The following is a 27,136-nucleotide window of genomic DNA, read 5'->3' as shown; positions in this document are numbered from 1 at the left end:
GTTTTCATAAAATGATCAATGAATTTGGATAGTGGGTCCAACACCTTTGTTTTAGGGAGCTATTTTTGACAATAATTATGATGCAGTACATTTAGAAAAGCAGAATACATTCCCTTGGTCCTTAATATGATGCTTTGATCAGGGAGATCATGTCAAACAGCCTTGTTACCTCCCAAGCATCCCTACAGAGGACTATTGGAACAAGCTGCTGGAAAGTGCTGCATGATACAGAGAGAGGGCCCTCCTTGATTTGATCGCTCAGGACAGGTTTGTGCTGGATTTAGTGGACAGGGGACACAAAAGAGGTTAAAGATTTGAAGGAAAAATCCCATCCAGAATCTAGAATGGCCTATGCTGCCAGTGCCTTGTAGAATCGTATCGGAACCTTGGCCACATCTGTGGTGGTCTCCTGTTTCTGTCAGGAGACTCCTGTGGTTGCATAATTGGTCTATGGATACAGCCTCAAAGATATATATCAGCAAACTGTTCTTTAGAGGTAAGTTATATTTTGAAAAATATATAAAAAAGATTCTCAAAGGTCTCAAAGAGATGAGACCTCAGAAACTGCTAGAGGACAGGCCTAGAACAGGAAGCTGTAGCAAAGGGAAAGCTTCCAGGATCACAGAAGGCAGTATGTTTACTTCCCTCACACTGCCCATGTCCCAAAGAGTGTATCGCTGGAAACAATAAGTGAAAAGTGCTGGATTCTGCCAGTGTGGTAGGGAAGGGAGGGAGAAGGTAGTAAAGAGATGCTGGACTGTGGAGATGGGGAAGAAAGGGTAAAAAGATGCCAGACCTCTGTGGGAAGAGAGAATGGAAGGGGAGGACAGTGATCCAGATCATAGGAGGGAGAAGGGAAGGACAGAGATAGGCAGAGAAGGAATGGAGGAGAGAGAAATATGCCATACTGCCAGTAGAGGAGAGAGAGAGAGCAGACCCCACAGGAAGGGGTGAAGAGAAGGAGGGAGTTAGGGGGAGAGAAGGAAGGAGAGAGATGCCAGGGAAGGAGGAGAGACGTGCCGACTACAGTAGGGGGGAGGAGGGAAAGGAAGGAGGAGAGAGAGATACCAGACCACAGCAGGGGGAAGGAGGGGAAATATACCAGACCATAGGAAAAGGGGAAGGGAAGGAGAGAGAGGGAGGAGATGGTACACATGGATGGAGAGGAGTGGAAGAGTAGAGAGAGGGGGGAGATGGTGAACATAGATGGAGGGGAAGGACAAAGAGAGGGAGGGGATGGTGCACATGGATGGAGAGATGGTGCACATGGATAGAGAAGAGGAGAAGGGAAGGAGGAGATGGTGCATGTGGACGGAGAGGAGGGGAAGACTTGGAAAAGTAGACAGAAGGAAGTAGAAGAATGGAAGAAAGTTGACGGAGAAAAACAGCAAATGGGTAAAAAGGTCTTAGAAACAGACAGAAGGAAGTGTAACCAGAGACTGGGAAAGATGATTAGAAAAATAAAATCACCAGGCAACAAAAGTAGGAAAAATGATTTTATTTTCAATTAAGTGATTGAAATATGTCAGTTTTGAGTATTTACATCTGTGTCTATATTTTGACACAGTATTTTGACAGTATTGTGTCTATACTGTTCAGGAAGAAATGCATTTCTCTCTCTTTCTCTGGTGGTGTAATGCATGCAGAGTCTGGCATCATGGGTTTCAGCTATGTATATTAGGGCATTTAGCTTGTGGTCCTGTATTTGCAAAGAATTTGCCTGTGTTCTACATTTTGTGACCAAAGCCAGGTGTTCTGGTAGGAATGAATGTCAAAGTTTTATTGGCATCATGACCCCAAACAGGAAGATGTTTGTCAGCTCTCCTACAGCCCCCTCTTAAAAATTATCAAAGACCACTGCTCTAGAGGCTAACATTGAAAGCTATGAAGTGTATAGGTGGACTGCTATCTATGTTTCCTTAGTGGATTCATGATGTTGTGAGGGAAAGGGTATGAATTAGAATTTTCCTACCTCCTTGTAGATGCCTTTGTAGTTTCTCCAGGTCAAGCTCCAGCAAAGAATTGGTTCTAGGTGTGTTTGCTCCTATACCAATGCAAAGGAGAGATCAAGTCCGATATTCATTTTATTTTGTTATACCAAAGAAAGTACCTTTTGATCAATTCAGGACTTGCTCTGCACATTCCTCTTTTGAGGATGGAGATCCCGAGTGTGGTAGCGTTATAGAAATAGTAGTAGTAGCTCAGTTATCTCCAGTGCAAGCAAGAGATTTCCTCACTAATATTGATCCCAAGGAAGTGGATTTGCACATCCCCATTTGGGGATTACACCAAAGGTATTTTAAAGTTTACCATCCTCTGTCAGCATTATCAGTTTCAGGTCTTTCATCTAGACTAGTTACAGCTCTGTAGATATTCTCAAATTGTGGTGGCAATTGCTTTGTACAGAAAAGGCTTCATGGTTCACCCATATCTTCATGATTTACATACCAAAACAAAGACAGAACAGGAAAGTCACCGGCCAAACAGCATCTTCAGACATTATCAGCAGCTCACATAAGAGGAACTAAAAGGTGCAGATATATTTTCTGAGCAGATGAACAGTAGACTTGAGAGATTGGGAGCTGTCAATAGCCAGTTTTGCCTTAATCAGCCCCCAGTAAGAAGTCGCAATGATGGATCCAGCAGTATCCAGTTTTTCAGTTGAAAGAGAGCTATGCTTCAGGGTTTGCTTTTTTTTTAAGGATCAATGATGGAGATCTGCAATATGTCAGTCTCTAATTTTGCTATTGAATTTGCTTCAGAGCAGGTTTCTGAGATTCTTTTTTTCTTCCTGTGTTTGGTGTTTTTTTTCTGACTTATTGTTTTATTAGTGAACGATCCTTTAAGGTACATAGCCTAATGGTGATTATAGGGACAAACTTAAAACTGAATGAAGTAAATAATTATTGAGACATGCTAGATTATGGAAAAAGAGGTACATCTCGGTTGGAAGTTTAACGAACAGTTTGTCATTCAGAGTGATGTGGAGTAAATTTCATTGTGTGGGGAAATGGTTCATATGCCTAGTCTACTAATTGGGATTAAATGAAAGGATAAATGTTATTGGGAGGGAAGCAGATGACATAGAAATAGTTACACTGGAAAGTGAATGCGTGGAAGAGAAATAGGAGATTTATATATGTAGAATTAGACTTTTGCTTTTGGGAGAATGAACCGCATTTGATAGAAAATGTAAGGAGTAAGAAGACAAAATTAAATAGCAGATTCCTCTTAGAGAGTCTTTAAAATCTTTATCTGATATTATTTTGATATTATGACTATTGCTTTCTGTACAAGTGTTTAACTTGATTTAAATTGAAAATTAATAAAGAAATAAGAATAAAATCTTTATCTGGGAGGATTCAACTGCAGAAATTGTGAAATGATTTTGAATGTTGATTACTGATTGTTGTGTACCTGAACTGGGTTATACAACAAGGTGGTAGTTTTCTCCTGGACAGTTAATGCTCAGATTGTATATAAAAGATGTTTTTGATGATTCAATTAAAAAAAAGACATTAATGCAAAGGATTGACTTCAGAGTGCATTGCCACATTAAATTGACTAGTCTGTTATGACCTCATTATGTTCCAAGGGAGGAAATCTCATAAAGATGATGTTCCTTGACATTATACAGAGAGCACTTAATCTAGGCAGAATTAATGGGAATGGATCCTTCTGTAAACATGTTTCTTGAGACTCAAGTCAACACACTTTCGGCTAATTAAAAGCACCTAAAAGATTACTGTAAGCATCTAGTTTAATGCTAACATCAGCTGTGCTCTTATGCCAATGATCGCATCCCAGTTCCTGAGACAGTATGAAGACAATCCAAGTATTTTGGAGAGAATTATTTCCGGTGCATCACTGTGACCCGGAGAGCAAAAGCAAAGCATGATGAAGCAAAGGAAGTGGTGCTTCGCAGCCAAAACTTCTTCTCTGCAGGAATACAGAAGCTAGTTGAACAGTACAACAAATGCATCATCTTGCATGGGGATTGTGGAAAAGTGATATGTTCAATTGCTGACACTTCTATTAAAGCTGTTAAATGTATTTGCCTTTACTTTTTGATTATTTTATGCTTAAATTATGTAAACCACTTAGATAGCAGTGATTGGCAGTACATTAAATATAGTTGGAACCTTGAATAAATCTGCACCATGGTATGCCATAGAACTTTGTTTATCCTCAAATTTTGCTTTCTTTTTTGACATAAGCTCACACGCACTGTGTGTGCAAATTGTGTAAAAAGATACCCATGCAGACTTGCAGATTTTTTTTTTTTAATCTATAAAACGTGTGTATCTTGGAAAAAGCAAGGATACTACTGTTCATTAAGGATACTACTGTTTCCCTTCTGTACTAGGAATGTGACCAAGTTCATATAGAAGATGTAGCCTCTGATGACAATGGGCAGGACTTGAGGTATGTTTTGTGACAGTGAAGTATATCTAGATATATATAAAGTGGTAAAGTAAATGCTTAGTAACCATAAACATATTTGACAGCCACACCAAAACAAGTGGAATTACCCAGAAGCAAATATTCTCATATGACTTATCAGGTGTCCAGTGATAAATAACTTCAACCCGGGCTACATATTTTTTTTCCTGGTATCCTATCATGATTGTAGTTCTTTTCAACCTATATTTAATGTAAACTACTCTGTTGTTCCTACAAAGGGCGGTATATAAGCATTTCAATAAATAAACATATTCCCTCTCGACACTTTCTTCCTTTTACTTTCTCCTTTACTGTCCTTCACGTACTGTGTTCCCACCCCTTCTCCTTCAACTCCTTTTTGTTCCTGTTTATCACTTTCCACACTCCTGTTAGCACCCTCTCATACTTTCAGCTCCTACCCTCTTTCTCTAGTAGTTTCATCTCTTCTTCTCCAGGCTATAGGGTCCTGAACCTCTTATGGCCAAATGTTCTAAATATTTGTACGCATCTGAGAACAGCTTTGGTGGCTACATTTAAATTGAATTCTCAGAATTATTTGAGTTCTCCAGTGCTTCCTTTTGAGGTACATGGGACCCAGATCCCCAAGAAGGGCATAGAGAGAAACACAAGTTAGAAATGAAAACTTTAAAAAACAAACATAATTAAGAAGTCTCATATTATTGATGTAATTTTTGTAATTGTGGCTTTTTGTGTGTTTGATTACTTTGTAAACAGCCTTAGGTTGAACTTTGATTTAAGGAAGGGGGTGTATAGGTAGGAAGTAACATAAATTGGAGGTGGGAACCAATCTTTGATCTTAAGTACCTTAGACTACTGCAATATCATATACTTGGGATCTTTTAAGAAAACCATCAAACGACTGAGAATCATTCAGAATGCTGCAGTCCGTCTCATTTATGACCTCAAGAAATCGGACCATGTAAGCTTGTACTACATAAAACTACACTGGCTGCCTATAGAAGCAAGGGTTATCTTCAAGTTCGCCTGCCTTTGCTTCAAAACCATAACAGGTTCATCCCCAATCTATCTGTCTCATCACTTCAAATTTCCAGGCACAACTTGTACATGTAGCGCTTACTTTTTCGCGTTTCCATCCCTAAAGGGCTGTATCTACAAGAGATTCCTTGATAGAACATTATCATTCCATGTAGAGAATGATATGGGGACCGTTTACTGCGGTAAACCGTGGTCACCGCAGTTATGGGAGATATTTGCAACTAGTCTACCGCGGGAATGGGAACAAGACCTTTCATCTCCTGTCTTGCTCCTCTGGTAAAAAAATTGTGCCCTTGTCTGACTCGGCGTCTTCTCCCCAGATCCTCTTGGGCCTATTTTACCTTCAGGAGCCAGCCATGCTACGATGAAGACAGAAGGAACCCAAAACCAAAGCCTGAGACCAATGTGATTTGAAGAATAAAATTACCAGACAACAAAAGGTTTAAAAAAAAATGTATTTTATATTTTGTGATTAGAATATTTCAGATTTGAAATATGTATCCTGCTAGAGCTGATATTAGACATAACTGGGAACCGCAAAGCCCAAGCTGTGCTTCTTTAGCTTCCAGCTGGCTTAGGTCTCTCTCTATAACCAGGGGGCAGTTGCCCTAGTTGCACTCCTGTAACACTATTCCTGCCATGTGTGACTGAAGTATTCTGTTAGCTTGATTTTTTTAATGTAGCATTCAGTAGTAATTTGGTTTCTTCAGTTTTTACAATAGTAGAGGAGATATTTGTGAAAGGGAGGGGAGACAGGGGTTTTGTTGATCCTTGCTCTGTATTATTTGTGTTTATAAAATGACAATTGTACAGAATAGTCTCTTTTTATATTTTAATAAAATAAGTTCAATATAAATCATAACTATTCGAGGCTTATGCGGGTGGGATCTGACAGTTTGCAGGACAGGGACTGAGCTCGCAAGGGCAGGGACATGGACTGAGCTCACAGGGATGGGGCAGGGACGAGGATGAGCTCACGGGGACGGGTGGGAATGGTGATAAATTTTTTTCCCCATGTCATTCTCTAATTCCAACCAGACAAATGGAATAAATGTTTAACTAACTTTTTTTTAAACGCACTCCTATCAAACTTTTAGGAAGTCAATCAGAACTTACCTCTTTGATAAATTTCTCTGACTCCATCTCTACCTGGATGTACTTTTATTCCTCTTCCAGACAAATTTGATTAATCTTACCATGCTAATGTAATTTCAAAAGTTTTATGTAACATCGCTGTCTGTATACAGTCTCTTCTTCTGTAAACCACTCTGAACTGTTTGTGGTATTGCGATATATAAAAATAAAGTTATTATTATTTATTATATCTGGCTCTTAGATGGAGCTAGAGCTAGAGACTATTTTTTCCTTTCCACTGTTGGCTGGTCATAGGACCATGAGAAAGTCTCCTTTTTTATGAAAACTACCAGTGAGACTATCTTTCCTGCTTTTGCTTTGGTGCAAACGAGATGGGCAAGTTCATTTGACATTTTTGTTAGAAAACCACCAAATGGTGGTAGTGGTTTTGGGAATGAAAAATATGTGGAAAGACCTGATTCCTGTTCTCTCAGATCCTTTCTCAAAATTGTTTTGAGTTTCTGTTGATATTGCTTTTTTCAGAATTTGCTAATACTGTTTCCAGTGCAATATGTGAGACATTCTAAACAGATGGGTTATTTCCCCATAGTCACTCTGAATTTTTCACTCTGTTCACTCTGCCTCTGCTGTACTTCACTGGGCTCTCTAGCTCCACCTATAGTTCTTTCCTTGTGCCTGCAGGAGTGTTTGTTTTGCTCTCCCTATTTTATTATTTTTATTCGATGTAATTTTGTCCCTTTTTCTGGAATTTTGGTGCTTGGAGCGATTTCAAAGCTCTGGCTGCTTGAGAATTCACAGACTTCGGTCTGTAGCTGACAGGCCAATCCCACTGGGTACCTGTTAGCCTGTTAGCCAGCCTGCATAGTTTTCTCTAGAGCTCAGGGCAATCCCTGACATGGTCTCACCTATTGTTAATCAGGGGTTGAGCGCAGGCTGTTAGGCGCCCTTAGGAGATTCAGCGGTGTCTCACAGGGTGCCAGCTGCATCTTTGTGTCCCTGCCCATCCAGGTGTGTATCCGTGGTTCCTCAGGGGTGGAGGTGTAATCAGGCATAGGAGTCTGACTGGCAGTCCGAAGATCAGATTTGCAGAAGCATTCCCAGCATTGTGGCAGTGAATTTTCTTATCCAGCTACTGTCAGGGAGCTGAAAGCAAGCTGCAACACAGATCTTCTGTCAGGTCACAGTGAGAGTACACAGGCTTGACAGCCTGTGAGAGAAATCAGGGTAGGTTGGAAAAGTGGGGTTTTGAGTGTTTCTGAATGTTCTCCTGTGTTCCCCCTCCTGAAAAATCCTAAAATTGCCATTTTTGGAGTTTGGGAAGTGTGAAAAATATCACGATTTTGGCACAAATGTTTTGACGGCTGCCATCTTGGATTTTTAGCAATCTTTTTTTTCTAAAGTTTACTGCTTCACCAAAACTGCAAATTTTGTCTGGAAAACTGCTGGGATGGAGTCCTTGGGCTCTCCTCATGTGGATTCTTGCCAGGATTGCGCAGATTTAGTGCTTTTAGAGCATCCTTGCACCACTTGCCATGTCAGGCTTAGCCTCTTCTCTGTTGAAACAGCTAACCAAACGCTAGGTGTTCAATCTCAACCCTCAGTCTGGGTGCTGCAAAAATCTAAATCTTTTCAGAACACATGCTGCACTCCCCCTAGTGGTAGAATCAGTTTCAATTTCTGCAAGCAGTCTGAGCAGAAGTCTTTTGCTGTTACTCTGCTTATGTTTCTTTTTTTTTTTTTTGCTTAAAGTTTGCTTAAACTTCATTTCTTGGTGGCTTCAGTGCCTTGAGACCCGTCCCCGGAGGTCCACTGTCAGAGAAAAGGAAGCAGTCCTGCGGAGCCAAACTGCAGTTTCACAGAGAAACTCTGGTGTATCTGTGAAGCCAGCCTGCTGTGTGCCACCTACTAGAAGTACCCGGGGTCCCTCTCCTGGAATTGCTGGCAGGTGACCCCACAGTTACTGGTTTCTAGCACAGGCTGAGTGTGTCTGGACAGAAATCCACCCGGGTTTCAAGACGCAGGCTGCCTTTCCCGCCCCCAACCGCGTGGCAGAGGATCCGTGGGGGCGTAGTCGATCTCTGGCCGGCTGGCAGTCCAAAGATCTTCAATTCTAGTGAATTTGGAGCTGTTTCTGAGGTAGAAAGTCCTTTTTCTCCACTGAGCAGTTTTAAAAACACTGACAAAGGGAGAGTTTTGAAAATCAGCTGAGGAAGAATAATTTGAGACTTTTGAATTTTCCTAAATCTCCAGTCATCTTTCCCATGGAGATGGTTAGGAAATATTTTAGGGAAATATTGTGTATCCCACCGGATAATTTACCTCCAATTGTAAGAGTTAATTACTTGCAGTTAAAAAGTACTGTGGAGGCTTCTACTCCTATTGAAAATCAAGGAGATAAAAAGGGGGAATTAGATTTGACAACCTTCCAAGAGAGTTCACTGGAGGTGGTAACTGAGAGAAGAACTCTCCTAGTTACTTTAGCTTTGGAAAATGATTGTGATTATGTTATGCATTTATATTTCCGTCATTTGAATGACCAGTTTTTTGGGGCCAAAATTTGTTTATTTCCTGATATGGCTCAAAAGTCCCAGAAGCAGAGGAAGGAGTTCTTGGCATTAAGGCCAAGAGTCCTAACTTTTGGTGGAATATTTCAGCTTAAATTTCCTGTGAAATGTTTTATTAATTATCAAAATAAGAGTTACTTATTTTTTGAACCCAAACAGCTGTTGGAATTTATTGAATTGAGAGAAGGAAGAGCAATTGTGGCCAATAATATTTAGCTTGCTATACCAGCAGTAGGTAACACAGAGTTATGCCGCTTCTTAGTATTTTGTATTACTTTATTTGAATTATTTCTTGTTGATCTCCTCTAATATTGTGGACTAAATATCCAACAATTAGGGGTTTTTTCCTGATTTTATGATTTCATTATTATGTTATATTGATCTATTCAAGTTGTATGTATTTCGCTTGATTGAAATTTGAAAATTGCATAAAAATAACTTAAAAAAACAAAAAAACGCTGACAAAGGTACTTCCATTATTTCCTAAGGGAACTTCAGGGTGACTTGTAAATCAATTTAAACTTCATTTTTCACAGTCTATGTGGGTAGGGTTCAGGTCCCCCACCTCCCCAGACCCCAAATTGCTTTTTTTTTTTTTTTTTTTTTTGCCGTTTTTCGGAAAGCATTATCAGTTTTTAATGCTTCCATTTGATCTAGCTGCGGTGCCAAGCACCTTCACCAAAAGTCTGGTTCTGGTGGCAGTAACATTGCATAAGAAGGGCATTCTGGTACATCCGTATCAGGACGATTGGCTGCTTTGAGCAAAGAAGTTGCAGGAGAATTCCCAGGTCATGGCTTGGATTGTGGAGTTTTTACAGTCCTGTCCCAAAGCCGGTTGATTCCGTCTCAGCGCTTGAAGTATCTCAACGTTCTTTTTGACAACAGCTTGGGGAGAGTTCTTCTTCCAGAGGCCAGGGTGTGCAGATTCACACTCTGATGGATTGCTGATGTTCGCCGGTGCAAGAATTTCTGAAGGACTTGAGGTCCACGGCAGCCTCCTTGGAAGTGGTCTGGTAGGCTTGGGCTCACATGCGTCCTATTCAGTATGTGCTTCTTTGGCAGTTGGTATCCAACAGTGTTTGTTCTTTTGCCTTCTCCATGTGAGTGTGGAGTTGTATGTTTTTGTTCAGCCTGGTTGATTTCTGCTTGGCTATTTGTAAAGACTGATTGTAAGAGGGACTGCATAGCCCACTTATACTGTAGCGAAAAGTTAGTGTCTTAGTCATCTCCTGTTGGCAAAGGAGTGTAAACCCATCTATTTCTGTGCCCATCTGGAGGGACTAAAAAAAAAGAAAATTAGTAGGTAAGGACCTAATGTCTCCATGTAAGTTTATTCTTCAGTCTCTGGTTCCCTTATTGTTAATACTAGTTGCACTCAGCAGGTTGGTTCTCTAAGGTTGTTTTATACAAATACCTGTTCATTGTCGTTCTAATTCTTGTTTTTAAGTTACAGAGCAGAACAGAATTGTGTAATGTATATGGGGGTTGCAAGAACTGACGGCAGCCATTCAGAAAGCGGCACAGGGCCAGGCTGGATGCCAAAATGATCGCTCCTGCCCAGCACCACTGACCGTGAGATTGGAGGAGGGAGATATTTAAGGGGGATTTAAAGAGGTACGGGGGGGGGGGAAATGACAATTGTAAGATAGGCCGCCCCATTTAAGCAAGCCGCACCTACCGGCTGGTTTGCAAAATCAATGTATAGGCCACAGCCTATCTATGAAGTGTGAATACGGTATTCACACTTCTGCAAGTCCAGTTCGTGGGAACAGATTGATCACGATACCTGCAGACTCTTGAAAGGATTAACAGAAGATTATCAAGGTAAGAACCTAATTTTTCATTCTCCCTCTGTGTGATTTGGGTGTCAGCAGGGAAATCATATTCAGCTGGTGGTTTGGTTTTTTTTCTCTCCTGCAATGTAAATGGAAAAACTGAAGTGTTCCACCTGTTCCTTCCAGGGGGTGGACTTAAAGATTTGCAAATTTTGTTCTATCAGTGTGCAGAACCCATCTGTGCCAGTCTGGAGGGCTAAAGGAAAGTACAAATTAGCAGGTAAGACCTAAGTTCTCCATATACAAGCACTTTTTGCCCGATTTTTGACTTTTTTATTTTTTTACTAGTGTATATGCAAATACAAAGTATTTTTTGTGTATTTGATTGCATATACTGGCACTTTCACCTGGATTCATTCCAAATGGAATGTAACATTTTCACTAGTTTTAAAAAATGGACTGGTAGATTCTTATTGCTAATATCTCTCCGAGTCTATACAGTTTTCCACCTAAATATTTGCAGTACTGTCATGTCAGCCACTAGATCAGTCCTTCCGCTGCAAGTTGTTATGTTCTTACTTGTACTGTGTAGTATGTCATAGTTTTAACTTTCCTCATCCTTTATCTACCTCTTAGGTTGTTTAAGGTTGATAAGTGGGAAACTTTTTTTTCTTTCAGTAACTACAGTTTTGCAACTGATGGTTTCAATGGATCCGGAGGAAATAGTAGTCATGGCTCCATGACAGGTGTTCAGGGAGGAGTGGACTGGATGAGGAAACTGGCTTTCCGCTACCGGAAAGTAAGAGAGATCTATGATAAATACAAGAGCAATGTAGGCGGTAAGTTCTTGGAGATGATGGTAGCAGTAATGGGGGCAGCAAAGGGGCTTCTGCTGGGCTTAGAGGAACCATCCAGAGATACTTGTGATATTGATATGGATAGAAAAAGTCTGGATCACTCTTTAGTCCACATTACTGTTACCCAAACCTGCTCACACATCTGCAACAAGAAGAGAGACTGAAATCTACTGAAGAATTTAGGGGGGGGGGGCATTTGGTGACATTCAGATACAGCAGGTAAGTCTCTGTCCCAAAGAAGGGCTTATAGTCTATCTAGGTACCTGGTGGAGCAAAGAGAAAAATGGATTACCCATAGTTGAAAGAAGTGTCAATGGGAGAGGTGACACCTCTACTGTATGTGGTCTTTAAAGCTCACTTAGTACTGTGCATCTTTTTATATTGGTCCAATAAAAGGCATCACAACCTACTAACATTCCAATTTTATCCAGAAGAAATACAGCTACTTGTACTCTATTTTGACGATCTTGTACTGTGACTATAAATATTTTTTTTAATGGCCTGTATGAGAGAATGCTTCATGTATTGTAACTGACCTTGTCTGGTTTTCCTTCTCAGGACTACTCAGTCCCCAGAGGCGAGAAACTCTACAGAGTTTACGAGCTGATATTGAAGCTTTAACAGATTCTTGGCTAGGAACGGCATTAAAGTCTTTGCTGCTTATCCAGTGCAGGTAAGAGGCATACACCTTAAAATCCCGTATTTAATGTTTTTAATCAACTTGATTAACTGCCTTTTGTGAGAAAAGTGGTATTTAAAATTTCAGTTCTATCTTCTCATATCCATCCACTAAACAAAGTTCTTTATATTTTTCCTTAAAATGTTCCTAATAAGGCTTTTTGTCTCATTTTAATTTTCTGTTCCTTTGGTCTTGATTCAGTTTCCCACCAGCATAAGCACTGTTGAACTGGACTTAATGCTTACAGTTTATTAGGCACTATGGTTTATAAAAAGAAATATGCTTGTTTGCAGCTTGTCCATCTATGTTACCTGGCGTCACTAGCAAGGACTAGTGGTATGAGCCATATGGAAATATGTCTATCCTTAGACAATGTACTTATTTTATTTAATACACATCAATAGTTCCCTTTCTGTTTTTGTTTTAACAAGCAAGGAGTAGGATGGCCCAGTGCATGGAATTGTGCACATCTCTGGTACTTAAAAGAACCTGCTCTTGGACTTTGTATAGCGCAATGTCAATTTAACTCTTACTTTATGTGAGAGAGACCAGACTTAACTTGTTGATAGGCCTAGTAATACAAACAGTATAACAGTACAAAACAGCACCCCCCCCAAAAAAAAAAGAAAAAATATCTGTAAAAATACAGTAATGCATTTCCCATTATAACCTGGCCCACTCCCAGTCTTAGTAGGGAACTAAGAACAGATTACCTCATAGACTATAATAACAAATAAAATATCAAATTCTTTCTCAATCCCAAAAAATAAAATATTATGCAAAGAAGAAAAGAGGTGGCTTGGAGGTATCCAACCTTAGTCTGATACTGCTGCGCATCCTAGGCAAAAGCTGCGGTGGAGTGGGATAGTCTCCCCTTGCATATATTTTTATCCATGGTAAGAGACATATGTCATCATTCATGGCTCCTCGGCACCGATTTTCACTGAAGTATTTTTCATTGTGTGGTGCCCTCCCAACCTGCTTTTTCTTCATATTTTTCTTTCGGGAACTCTTAACTCTTTCCCCTGTCATTTTTAGACTTTTGCCCAAGTTTTAAGTTTCATTTGTTTTTTGCAGCTCATAGCCCTCTTAGGCTTGAGCATTGGTTGGGAGCTGCCCCCTCTTCATTTTTAAGGTGAGGGCCCCTTTCTTCACCATTGAGTCATTTGATTTAGCCACAGCCGTTTATCCTTCCATGTCAACAGCACCTGATGCTGTTGGACCATTTCTGGTTCTGACCACGCATTCCTGTTACAGTGGTACCTCGGTTTAAAAGTGCACCGGTTTGCGAGTGTTTTGCAAGACGAGCAAAACATTCGCAAATTTGGTGCCTCGTAAACCGAGCTTGCCTCGCTGTACAAGCGCCCCCCCCCTGAGATCCGGCACCCCCCGCCGCCACCTGAGATCCCCCAACCCACCCAAAACCTCTTCTTACTTCCCTCCGCATCAGCATCGCTGGTATCAGCATGTCCTGTGGCCGAAAATCTTCTTCTTGTGCCGGGCCTTGAACATGTGCGCATGCTCAAGGCCTGAGAGTTCAACGGGAGGGTTCGGGTGGGTTGGGGGATCTCAGGTGGCGGCGGGGGGTGCCGGATCGCGGGGGGGAGGGTGCCCGTTCGCAGGGGGGGCCTTCGGGGGGAGCAATGCCGGTTCTCGTGGGGGAGGGGAAGGTTTGGGGTGGGAACATATCAAAGCAAGTTTTCCTTACTTCCTATGGGGAAACTTGCTTTGATATACGAGCATTTTGGATTGCAAGCATGCTCCTGGAACGGATTATGCTCGTAATCCAAGGTACCACTGTATATTCAATATTTGGGGCCAGATCACAACCATTTAAACCAGGGGTGTCCAACCCGCAGACCGCGTGAAGAATTCTATGCGGCTCCGCTCACGATGCAATGTTTTCCTCTGCCGGCTCCCTCCTCCGTCTTGCTGTCGCGTTTGCTTAAAGCCGCGAGCAGCGGATCCTATGTGCCTCTTTCGGCTGACCCGGAAGTGTTCCCACTGATGTTGCGACATCAGAGGGAACGCTTCCAGATCAGCCGCAGGAGGCGCATGGAAGATGCTGCCCGCGGTTTTGAGCAAACGCTGCAGGCAAAGCTTTTGCTCCAAGAGCCACAAGTTCAGTGCCGCCTGTAACTTCAGCCTGATCCTGGGGAGCCCATAGTGACCGAACATCAATGAAGCCACTGAGGAGGAGCTGATGACCCTGCCAAGGGTGAGCCGGGCTGGGGCAGCTGCAGGTGGCACATGCACCCATCGAGCCCTTCCCCGGCGTGCACAAGTGCCAACCCTTGCTGCACATGGCCAGGTGGAACATACAAGCTACTTCATGGACAAGGCCAACAACCCAGTGCTCTGCATGACCCTGCTGGAGAATGGATAAGGGATCAGCAGTATTAAGCAAATGTTTCACTTGGCCCTGAGGGGTAATTTGGGGGTGAATGCTGCGCTGCTGATGGGTGTGTGAGGGAGGAGGAATGCTGCGTTGCTGATGGGTGTGTGAGGGGGGGAGAAATGCTGCTTCTGCACAGGGAAGGGGGAAAAGAAATGCTGCTGCTGCACTCAATTGGGGAGAGGGAAGGATGGAGAAGGAAAAGGGAGAGGAATGAGAGATGTCAAGTCCATGGGAGGAAGAGATGTCAGGGCATGGGAGGGGAGGGAAGGAGACAGATGCCAGGCCAGGGGAAATGAAGGAAGGAGAGAAAGGAATGAGAGGGGATGCCAGATAATGGAGGGGAAGGGGGAATTGGAAGGAGATGAGAGATGCTAGGGCATGGGAAACTAAGGAGACAAATGCCAGACCAGAGGGAGAAGAGGTGCCACAGAAGAGGTACCAGGGCATGGGGGAGGGGTGGAGACAGAAAAATGGAGAGGGGGTGAAGCTGAACTGTATCATATACAAAGGAAAGAAGGGGCACAGGATAGACAGTTTATGGAAGGAGCATAGAAAGAGGGAAGATATATGGAACGGGAAGAGAGCAGACAGAGAAATGGAAGGAGCAGAGAGAGAGGGCAGACAGTGGATGGAAGGGGCTGATGCTGCATGGAAGATAGAGAGAGGAAAGGTGCTGTCTAGAAAGAAGAGAGTGAGGATAAAATGATTAAAGCAAGTGGGATTTGTTCAGAGATGGGTTTTTTTTTGGGTGGGAGGGTATTAAAAGAAGTGCTAGATTGGGCGTGGGGGGAGAGCTTATGGGACCAGAAACAGAGGACAGAGAGAGATGGTAGGCAATGGTCTGAAGGGAGAAAAGTTAGACCTGGGGTAGTGCGGAGGAAGAGGGAAAGAGATACTTGAAGGGAGAACTGTTGGGAAGAGAAAGAAAGAAATGGTGGGCCTGGAGAAGGGAGGCAGGCAGGCAGGGGGAGAGATGGGATGGGGGACAGTTGTGAAGAGAAAGGGAGAGAAGTTGGATCTGGGGATGGGAGGGAGGAAGAAATGTTAGGCCTGTGGATGGAAGGCAGAGAGATGCAGCGTCTCTCTCTTTATTTCCTCCATTTCATTGTTCAGCATCAAGGGGGGAGGGAAGAAGAAAAACAGAAAAGAGAGGGAGCAAATTGTTGGACCATGGAGATAGAGGAGGAGAGATGGAACCATGAGAGGGCAGGAGGGAAGTAAGATGATGCTAGGTGATGGAAAGAAAGGGCCGGCGTTATAGTCTGACCAATGGAGAGAGGGAAGGGGATTTTGAAAATGGTGAGCCATATGGATGAGGTCAAAATGGAGATGACAAGATGAGTGAGAGAGCAGTGAGTACAGTGGTAGAAATGTGGTAATGAAGAGTAGATAGAAGGGAATAGGAGGCTAGGAAAGGAGTGAGATGTAAAATGGGAGAGTTAGAGACAGAGAAGATGGAGAATTGAGAGATAGCTGAACATTTAAAAATTAGGGTGAGAAAGAAGGCAAGATTTGAGTAGACAGAGGCAGAAAAGAAAAAGTTAAGAAAGCTGAAAGGGAAAAATCAATATGTTGGAGACAGGCAAAAAAAGGAAATGGAACGAGAGAAGAGGAGAAAAAAATGGACAGCAGACACTGGAGAGAGAATTAGTTGAAGATAGAGAAAAAACAGAAAGAGAAACTGGGACCAAGATGATGGAAAAACAAAACATCCAATCAACAAGGTAGAAAAAATGCTTTAATTTGAATTTATTAACTGGAATATGTTAGCTTTGGGATATGTGCATCACAATTATTTTTATATTCAGTTGATTTGGGGGAGGGATGAGCCTAAAATTAGTGGGTGGGTACCAAAGTTTCTCCCTGCCTGAGTGCAATTTATAAATACTTGAGCTAGTGGGGATTCCCAAGCCCTGCCAACTGAAGAGATCTTCCTTCAGTCTGGCAACTAAAAATCGCCAAGCTTTGCAGTCAGTGGCAATATCCTCAAGCTGCCCATGCTTTCATGCATGAATGAAAGCCAATGGGGGGACATGGAGGAGGGAAGGCAGCAGCTCTGCAATATTGCTGCCAGCTGCAAAACTTGGGAAGTTGGAGGAGGAAGAGAGGAGGCTGTCAGTTGGTGAGGCTTGGGTATCCCTACTAGCTACAACAGGGGAAATGTTCATTTTGAGGGAGCCTAAGCTCCAAGTGGGAAACCCAAAAAAGCAGTAATATTTACCCTGATTAAACGAACCTCCATATGTGCTCCTGACAGCTGATTCAGCATCCCCATTCTGATGAGGCTCACCTCTGAAGAGGCTCACCGTAGTTGTAATAGAAGTGAATGGGAGAACCAGGAGCGCGCATCCCTGCTCATCAGAGTGGAGATGTGGAAGCCTGTGGCTTCTCCCACTGTCAGCGGTGCACGTGGAGGATCATTCAGTCAGGGTAAGTATTACTGCTTTTTAGGATTCCTCTCCACAGTGTCCCTTTAATGAAGGTTTATTATTAGATACATATATCTTCTATATTAGTGATTGCAAATTTGGAACCTGCTCAACCTTTTTTTGACTCATTGGTTATTGTTAGTGTTTGTGCGGCTCCAGAAAAAAAATTTTCAGCCAGTGCGGCCCAAGGAAGCCAAAAGGTTGGACACCCCTGATTTAAACTGTCGTCTTTGTTTGCTTATATAGGAAAGAACACAGAAATCCAGAGAGGCTCAAAAACAAAAGATATTTGGAGCCAGGTCCGAATCGTCGGAGTCTGCTCCCATGTCAGCATCAGGACCATCAACCCTCATGGAGCAGAGACCTTTATCATTCACAGGGTGATCCGGAGGGAGAAACGCTCTCATGAGAGTGGTGTCTAGGATATCTCCAATGGACTGAAGATGTTGAGTCGAAATGAGATGTGATTTGGGGAAGTTGACTTCAAATCCTAGAACCTGAAGAAAATAAATGGTCTGAGATGTTGCTTGGACCACTTCCTGAGGTGAAACAGCCTTGATCAACCAGTCGTCCAGGTAAGGAAAGATGTGGAGGCCGTGTGATCGGAGAGATGCAGCCACTACAATCAGGCACTTCGTGAAGACTCTGGAAGAATATGCCAGGCTGAAGGGAATGACCTTGTATTGATAGTGATGTTGATTTATCTGAAAATGGAGGTATTTCCTGGAAGCCGGATGAATTGGAATATGTGTGTAGTCTTCCTTGAGATCCAAGGAGCATAGCCAGTTGTTCTGATTGAGGAGAGGATAAAGCAGGGTGAGGGAGAGCATGCAAAATTTCTCCTTGACTAGAAATTTGTTGAGAGCTCTGAGATCCAGAATGGGTGGCAGTCCTCCTGTCTTCTTTGGAACTAAGAAGTAACGGGAGTAGAATCCCTGATCCTGCTGAGAAAGAGGAACTTCCACGATGGCATTCAACAGGAGACGGGATTGAACCTCCTGGAGAAGAAGAGAGGACTGTGCAGGGTCCAAAGCAGACTCTCTTGGAGGATGATCTGGAGGCAGAATGTGAAAATGGAGTGTGTAACTCTGACGAATGATGGTTAAGACCCAGAGGTCTGATGTTATGAGCTCCCAGCGAACAATGAAAAGTTGGAGACGGCCTCCAATGGGCTGAGGCAAAGATTGTAAGATGCTGACAATGGCTATGTGGAGCAGCCTGTGGTTTCTGTTGACGGGGTTGCTGTTTCTGCCTTCTGGGTTGTGACTGAGCAGGAGCTGCAGGTTTAGCAGCAAACCGTCTCTGGTAAGAAGAAGCTGGTCTGAAAGGACAAGAAGGTGGAGGTTTCTTTTTAGGTTTGATCAGTGTGTCCCATCTGGTCTTATGAGTAGACAACTTCTATGTAGCCATGTCAGTGGAGGCATCAAAAAGCTCATCCCCAAGACACGGAGCATTGGCAAACCTGTCTTGATGGTTCACATCCAGTTCAGACGCGAAACCAAGCGTCTCATGGCTACGGAGATGGCTGCAGCACGGGAGGTAAGTTCAAATGTGTCGTAAGTAGAACGTACCATATATTTTCTCAGCTGAAAGCAGGAAGTTTACGCACCAGAATGTATTTCTGGAAAAGAGCAATCTACTTAATCATGTACTTGAGGTAAAATGAAAATTATAGTTGCCAGAACGGTTGGCCAACATGGCATTTTGATAAAGGCGTTTGCCAAACTGATCCATGGCTTTACCCTCCCTCCCAGGGGGTACAGATGTGTAAGCACTAGCCCCTGAAGACTTCTTTAAAAGTAGACTCCATTCCACTCTAAGAGATATAGGCTGGCTGGCTGCCTGTATCTCGTTCTGTTATGCTCAGTCTTGACTGGCACTGGAGAGTCGTGTCACAGCCCACAAAATTAGAGCTATGGCAGCTTCTGTTGCTTTCCTTAGATCTACTCCTATTGAGGAAATCTGTAAAGCTGCCATCTGGTCCTCAGTTCATACATTCACTTCTCACTATTGTCTGGAGTCCTTCTCCAGATGTGATGGGCACTTCGGCCAATCTGTATTTCAAAATTTATTCTCCTAAAGGCCAACACTCCCACCATCCCATTCTTGTTAGCTTGGAGGTCACCCATCAGTGAGAATATGCTGCCTGATTGTCCTGGGATAAAGCACAGTTACTTACCGTAACAGATGTTATCCAGGGACAGCAGGCAGATATTCTCACAACCTACCTACCTCCCCAGGTTGGCTTCTTAGCTGGCTTATCTTAACTGAGGGACCACATACCTACGTTGGGACGGAAAGGCGCTCGCGCATGCACGGTGCGGGCTATCGCAAACTTTTTAAAAGACTTAAAGTGGTGATACACTTTTAAAGTGGTCCATACCGGGGCTCGGTCGGTGACGGCACCCATCAGTGAGACTATCTGCCTGCTGTCCCCTGATAACACCTGTTACGGTAAGTAACTTTTCTTTTCCTTACCTGGATGATTGAATGGTGGACAGCACATCAAAGAAAATTGCTCAGTGCAGAGACCTATTTGGGAGTCAGAGCTACTAACGTTCATTTTAAACTACCCCAAGTCTCATCTGTTCCCAGTCCAACAATTGAAATTCATAGGAGCTCTGCTAGACATGGTACAGGTGTGAGCTTTTCTTCCTGTGACATGGGCAGACACAGTCGCCCTTGCCATTTAAGTTCACTCTTGCCAACAAGTTACAGCTCGACAGATGTTGAGGTTGATGGGCCACATGGCTTCCACAGTGCATGTTATTCCATTGGCACAGCTACATATGAGACAAGCCCAGTGGATCCTAGCTTCCTAGTGGTCACAGGCCTTCAGGAACCTAGCAGATATCATCCAAATCCCTTCTCTGGTGGACAACGAGAGGACCATGGGCCTCTTGTTCTAAATTCCTCAGCTTCACGTATACTTCCAACCTGGGGTGGGGAGCTCATTTAGATTTGCTTCACACTTGAGGGTCCTGGTCATCCTAGGAGAAATAATAATAATAATTTTATTCTTATATACCGCCAAAGCCATAGAAGTTCGAGGCGGTTTACAGCAAGAAGCGCTGGACAATCAACGAAGAGGTTACAGTCAAAGTCAGCGAAGGAGGATTATCATATCAGCTTTGTGGAGCTCTGGGCAATCTGTAAAGCTCTAAAGGCTTTCAGAGATTGGCTAGTAGTCAAAATTAAGAAAATTCGGACATACAGCCAGGTTGTGATGTACTACATCAACAAGCAAGGGAGAACGGGATCATATTCTCAGTGTCAGGAGGCTGTCAGGATGTGGGACTGGGCCATCCAGAGCAGAATGATTCTCAGGGCCACATAGACTAGCATCAGAAGCCTTTCTCCTGGATTGGAGAACAGATCTTCTGTATGCATATGCTCACATATCTTATAGGAAGACTTTGTTGAAACTCAAGCAGGACCAGGCCATATGGTCTTAGTCTGCCTTCATTCTTCTATGTTTCTCTGATTGTGCCATATTGGCCCAAATAGATCTGGTTCCCTCCTCTTCTGGAACTTTCATCTGAAGAACTACAGACTGTTTTTTGACTCATCACTCAAGACAAGGGGTCTCTTCAACATCCCAACCTCCAGACTCTAACACTCACAACCTGAATGTTAAGAGCCTAGAATTTACTTCCTTGCATCTTTCAGAGGGTGTCTCCAAGATTCTGGCTTCCAGGAAAGATTCCACTAAGAAGTGTTATTCTTTTTCATGGAGGAGGTTTGCTGTATGGTATAGGGCAAGGCCCTATAGCTGTTTTCAGGCCCTACACAGAGCTTGAATACCTTCTGCATCTGTCTTGAGTCTGATCTGAAGGCCAATACAGTAAGGCTTCACCTGAGTGCAATTAGTTCTTATTCTCGTGTAGAGGTTAAATCCATCATCTCTGGACAGCCTTTAGTTGTTCACTCTGAGAGCTTTTGAGCTACTGGATTTTTGTGCATTGAAGTACCTGGAAAGTCATCTTGTTGCTGGCAGTTACTTAGTTTGTAGGGTCAATGAACTACATAAGAACATAAGAATTGCCGTTGCTGGGTCAGACCAGTGGTCCATCATGCCCGGCAGTCCGCTCCCGCGGTAGCCCCTAGGTCAAAGACCAGTGCCCTAACTGAGACCAGCCCTACCTGCGTACATTTCAGTTCCGCAGGAACTTGTCTAACTTAGTGGTGAATCCACTTTTCACTAAGTTCCATCACAACAGAGTAGCTCTCCGCACACTCTTAAGTTCCTTCCTAAGATAATGATGGATTTCCATCTAAATCAGTCAATTGTCCTACCAACATTTTTTTGCCAAACCTCATACCCATCCTGGCAAAAGCACACTGCACACATTTCGTTATGTCAAATAAACTGGACTGGACTATAAGCAAGCATTGAGTGGACTAAGCCCCATACACAGTCTACTCAGTCTTTTGTTTTCTTTGATCCCAACAGGATGGAGTCTGCCATCGGCAAATGCACTATTTCTACATTAATAGACTTGAAGATTGCATCTCTTTTTCTTATGCTCAGGCTGGTCTGTCTCCAGGGCCATGTTACAGCTCGTAGTGTTGGGTTTTTGGGGGGCTATTTTGAGGGGTAAAGTATTTCTTTTGAAAAAAATGTATGAGTAACATATTACTGTTGTATTATTGTTTTATGATGATTATCTGTATCTTGTGTATGTGATTTTGTAAACTGCTTGGGATTTATGTGGGCTAGAAGTTTTTAAATAATAAATAAAATAGTGTTAGAGCCATGTGTAATGTCAGAAGCCCACTTGAAATCAGCCTCCGTTGAAGAGAGATGTAAAACTGCAACGTGTGGGCTTCTTCCACACATTCATATCTCACTACAGTCTGGAACAAGATACCCAATGTGACAGTCAGTTTGGTTAAGCAGTTCTGCAAAGTTTGTTCGGGGTCTAGAATCCAATTCCACCCCCATTAGGCCCATTTTCTTCTGTTCCAGGTTGCACCTTCTTATAGTGATATATGTTTTCAGGTTAATTGTTCTTCTAACTCATCCAACTGTTTTTGTTTTCAGTGAGCCTGGTAGCTAGAGATTCCCACATATGAGATTATCTTGGCCTATTTGTCCAGTAATCTCACATAACCTCCCATCTCCCCTAGCAGTTGTATTCTATTCTTTAAGTTGTATATTGTCCTGCTGGTCCTGTGCTCTCAAGACCGGCGGGAAGACATCAATGCATGCATGGGCAATACACAGGCTATTAAGCATCTGTACCTGGAGATCTGTAGATACATTGCCTGCTGTCCATGGAGAAGACCTGCTTACAGGCAAGTACCTTTGCTTTTTACAGACCAAAAAGGGCTTTTACATAATCGTGCAACTGCATGTGCCTGTAGAAGATGTGGAGCTTTAAGTAAAGGGCTTTGGAAAAGGTGAATATAGCCTAAAAAGCAGTCTCTATATTAAGAACATAAGAAGTTGCCTCCGCTAGGTCAGACCAAAGGTCCATCGTGCCCAGCAGTCCGCACCCGCGGCAGCCCATCAGGTCCATGACCTGTAAGGTTGTCCTTGTCTAAGCCCTTTAATCCCTCTCTTTTTTTTTTTTTTCTATCGATACTCTTTCTATAACCTGCCTCTACCTCTATCTGTATCCCTCAATCCCCCTATCTATCTATACCTTTTCTATAGCTTATCTCTACCTCTATCTGTATCCCTCAATCTATCCAATCCTTCCTTGAAACCCAATAGTGTACTCTGTCCTATCACAACCTCCGGAAGCGCATTCCAGGTGTCCACCACTCTCTGAGTGAAAAAGAACTTCCTAGCATTGGTTTTAAACCTGTCTCCTTTCAGTTTCTCCGAGTGCCCCCTTGTACTTGTGGTTCCCAATAGCCTGAAGAATTTGTCCCTTTCTACCTTATCTATGCCTTTCATGATCTTGAAGGTCTCTATCATGTCTCCTCTGAGTCTCCGCTTTTCCAGGGAGAAGAGCCCCAACCTCTCCAACCTGTCAGCGTATGAAAGGTTTTCTATACCTTTTATCATTTTTGTCGCTCTTCTCTGGACCCTCTCAAGCATTGCTATGTCCTTCTTGAGGTGTGGCGACCAATACTGGAACATCATTAGCATAAAACAGAGCACAGTAGACTAATTCTATAGGATATATTTTTTGGTGATAGTGATGACTTCTGCTTTCTCAGGAACCTCTTAATTTCTCCTCTGCAGGAAGAACTGTGTGAATATTCTAATCACGACGACACAGCTGGTACCTGCCCTGGCTAAAGTTCTGCTCTACGGCTTAGGAGAAGTGTTTCCTATTGAGAATATTTACAGTGCCACAAAAATAGGTATTGTGGAGCATTATTTAAACTCTTTCTGGTTGGAGCAGATGCCTGATATGGCTTGAATATTGGTATTGTTGGTAGATATTTCCTAGGCATTAGTTATGTACATTTAAACTATTTTTATCAATATGTAATTTTACATCTTTTTTTTTTTTTTTTAATCCTGATAGTCTTGTTTATTGTTGATGCCAAAATTCCAAATTATTGCCTACACATGTAATTATTTACTTGTAGAGATTAGATTAAGTACCTATCTGAAAAATATATAGCTCACCTAAGATTTCTTTTAAAATGAAATTTCTTGGTCATTGATTAAAACAGCATAAAACTTTCACTTGAATGTAATTCCATAGTAGTGGTATAAAACTGCACCATCTTAATCATATAAATGGGGACAAATGCCTGTTTTTAAAAGCAACTACAATAGTGGCCACTTATTATACTAAGTTTCATCCAGCCCAATGAATGTCAATAAATCCCCAATCTTTGTAGGCGGTCTGGATATTATATTATAATATTATCAGATATAATGTTAGAAAGGACGCCTCAGCCCCACCACTCCACCGCAAACAAATTTTTCGTTAAATCGCGGGAAGCATCGTGTGGTGCTTCATCATTGGCTGTCTTTTCTGGTTATATTAAGAAATTGTTCGTTGTATACTTCTTATAAAAAAATTTTTATCTAATTAATTATAATATTTTATCATTCAATTTCCTTGATAGATACTAGTCCATAATGTTAGATGATACTTATCTCAGCCAAACCAGGGGAGCCAGACCCGACATGTTTCGCACATAAATCGTGCTTTCTCAAGGGTCTCCCTGTAAAATATGGAAACGGAGCCGTAACATACAATTGTGGCCAGCCCCCTCCCTACATAAAGATCACTCCATTCAAAATCGGTGTAATATAACAACTTACCGAGGTCGCCGCCGTCATCCGACTCCAAAAGTTTAATGAGCAAAAGATGGTGCCGAGTTTATTCCCGAGTTTGACCAATGGGCTCCGGGGGGGGGGGGGCGGGGACTAAAAGGTAGATGAGTGGCAGTTAAATTGCGGGCCGAGGACGCCGGCGCCATCTTTTGCCCAAAATTCTTGTGTACTTATTGAAAGCCATTACCTAAATGATACCACTTAGAATGTTTTTACGTTTTTATCTTTGAAACTTGAGAACTCGTGGTCAGGACAGAATCTGAATGCTTCAGTGACTGCATTGAGAAGTTAGGAAAATGTTACAGTGCTTCACTTTGTCTTCCGTGCTTTGCAGGTAAAGAGAGCTGCTTTGAGAGGATTGTAGCCAGATTTGGGAAGAAAGTTACTTATGTAGTGATTGGAGATGGACAAGATGAAGAAATTGCAGCCAAACAGGTAAACCTCATGCATATTAGGGAGCCAGAGAAAGGTTTGGCAGAAAGTAGTATATTAAAGTCAGATTAGAAGATTCCCAAAACTAAATCTGTGGCTGAAATTTACCATTTGGTTTTGGCTAAAACCAAAATCGACTTGACCCTCTATCCCACTCCTTCCTCCTCCCTTCCCTAGACAGAAAGAAATCCCCCCTACCCTACTGTATTATTGATTGTCTAGTGGCTAGTTGGTGCAGGAGTAATCCTCAGTTGCGCCTGCCCAAGCCAACTCCACTTAAAAAATGGCTTTTGACACCTGGATTGCTGTGGGAGGTTCCAGCAGCCATTTGATAGGAATAACTGGGGATTGCTTCTGCCCTGATTAGCTACTAGACCACCAACAATACTGGAGACCTGGAGGAAGAGACCTATGTATGGGGTTGGGGGGAGGAGTGGGGGCTGCAGGCTCCACAGCACAGTTCCATATTCAGCATCAGTTGAAAACAAAAGAAAACCATATTTGAATTTTGGGCCAGTTTGAAGCCAAAAACAAAACTGAAATTCAGTTGGCCTCTAAGTTAGATCTTAAATGGAAGTGGAGCAGAAATATTTCAATAAAATAAAGCTTGTCCTTATAAGTAATGATACCTATGAACAGCTGGAGCATTGAAACATCAAAATTGCACCCATTTCCCCATCGTCATTCTTTAGAAAATAATGAAGGTTTGCTTGCTTTTCCATCTTTTTCCTCCCTAGATTAGCACTTCTCAACCCTGTCCTGGTAGCACATCTAGCTAGTCAGATTTTCAAGACTACCACAGTGGATATGCATGAGATAGATTTGTATGTAATGAGTCTCTAAAATATGCAAATTTATCTTATAGATATTCATTGTGATAATCCAGAAAACCTGACTAGCTACATGTGCCTCCAGAAGACGGTTGAGAACCAGTGCCCTAAATGTAAAAACCAGAGATCTAATGTGTTTTCATGTTATATTATATTCCACATCTTTTGTGGTTTGTATGTTGAACTGAGAAAAAAGAGGAGTCATCAAGTCAGGTTATATAAAGTTATCACATCTTCCTCCCCTAGAAGATCCCCAACACCAAATAACAGGGCATGTTCATACTTAGTTTGTTCTCTTACTGCAGGGATGTGCAATAACAAACAGTGTGTGGATGACAATATTTCTGCGACTTGTAGTGCTAAATGAGGGGCATGTACATTGTACTGGTGTTTTTATTCTCCAAATAATGACCATTCCAAATTTTAAGCCAGCAGAATAGTGATGCAGACACATGTCTACCAGAAATAACAGTGAGATCACAAGTTCATTGTGTACATACCATTTGCCATCTATCAGATGCTAATGATTTCTGACCCTCACAGTATTTTTTAAAGCTATTCTTTTTAGATGCAACAAAGTAAAATTTGGAACAGCACAAGCGTTCAGTAATTTATCTACCTCAATAGGAAAGAAATGGGTTTTCAAAAAATTTTTGTTTTATTTTTCAACATAGTTTCCTGATAGTTCCATATACTTCCATTTTTCCTGCAATGATTTTTATCCCCTTTTAAAAGAATTCTTCTGTTTGACCTCCAAACCAGGACATCATGGCTTCCTTGACATCTTCATCACTTGAAAACTGCTGTCCACGGAAACATTTCTTCAAAACTCGGAACAGGAAATAATCTGAGGGTGGATGGTTCAGCTGCTGAAACCCACCTTCTCGGATGGCAACTTGTAATTGTTGACATGTGCACCTGCACATGTTTGTGAAGAAGCAGCATGCCTGCTGTGAGTTTTCCTCATCTTTTCTCCTTGATTGACTCCTGCAAAAGCGATCATTGTGTTGGCATGACTCTTCCCGGTTACAGTTGTCTTGTGTGGCATGAACTCCAGAAGCAAAAGTCCTTCATCTTCCCTGAAGATATTTCCATTACTTTGCCTGCAGATTTTTCTATCTTGAACTTTTTTTTTTTTAAGGGGGGGGATGACTTGTGCTTCCACTGCATTGACTCCATGATAGACCTAAGACTCATCTCTAGTCACCAAACAATGAAAAAAATTCACTTTGTCTTCACGGAGCATCTTCAAATTCTCCTGACGGTCTGACATGGCATCAGCATTCTTGGAATCCATCTTGCACTAACTTTGGACATGCCCAACTTTTCATGAATTATTTCCCAAACTGTACCTGCCAAGATGCTTAT

At 42.4% G+C, this 27,136-nt stretch overlaps 1 protein-coding gene across 15 annotated transcripts in view; it reads left to right on the top strand.

The window, feature by feature from the left end:
* The window catches only part of EYA3 (EYA transcriptional coactivator and phosphatase 3), a 243,135-nt gene that overhangs the window by 193,746 nt on the left and 22,253 nt on the right, over positions 1-27,136 (top strand). For all 15 annotated transcript variants that reach the window (XR_004540320.1, XM_033954471.1, XM_033954464.1 and 12 more), the window contains 5 exons: positions 4,367-4,425; positions 11,573-11,733; positions 12,310-12,424; positions 23,454-23,575; positions 24,841-24,941. Coding sequence is in view for 14 of the 15 variants with exons in the window: in XM_033954471.1 (XP_033810362.1) it covers positions 4,367-4,425; positions 11,573-11,733; positions 12,310-12,424; positions 23,454-23,575; positions 24,841-24,941 (558 nt within the window). In the remaining variant the exon portion in view is untranslated. The remainder of the gene's footprint in view (positions 1-4,366; positions 4,426-11,572; positions 11,734-12,309; positions 12,425-23,453; positions 23,576-24,840; positions 24,942-27,136) is intronic.

This window comes from Geotrypetes seraphini, chromosome 8 (assembly GCF_902459505.1).
Source record: "Geotrypetes seraphini chromosome 8, aGeoSer1.1, whole genome shotgun sequence".
Lineage (NCBI taxonomy): Eukaryota > Metazoa > Chordata > Amphibia > Gymnophiona > Dermophiidae > Geotrypetes > Geotrypetes seraphini.
This window is presented reverse-complemented; position numbering and strand designations above follow the sequence as displayed.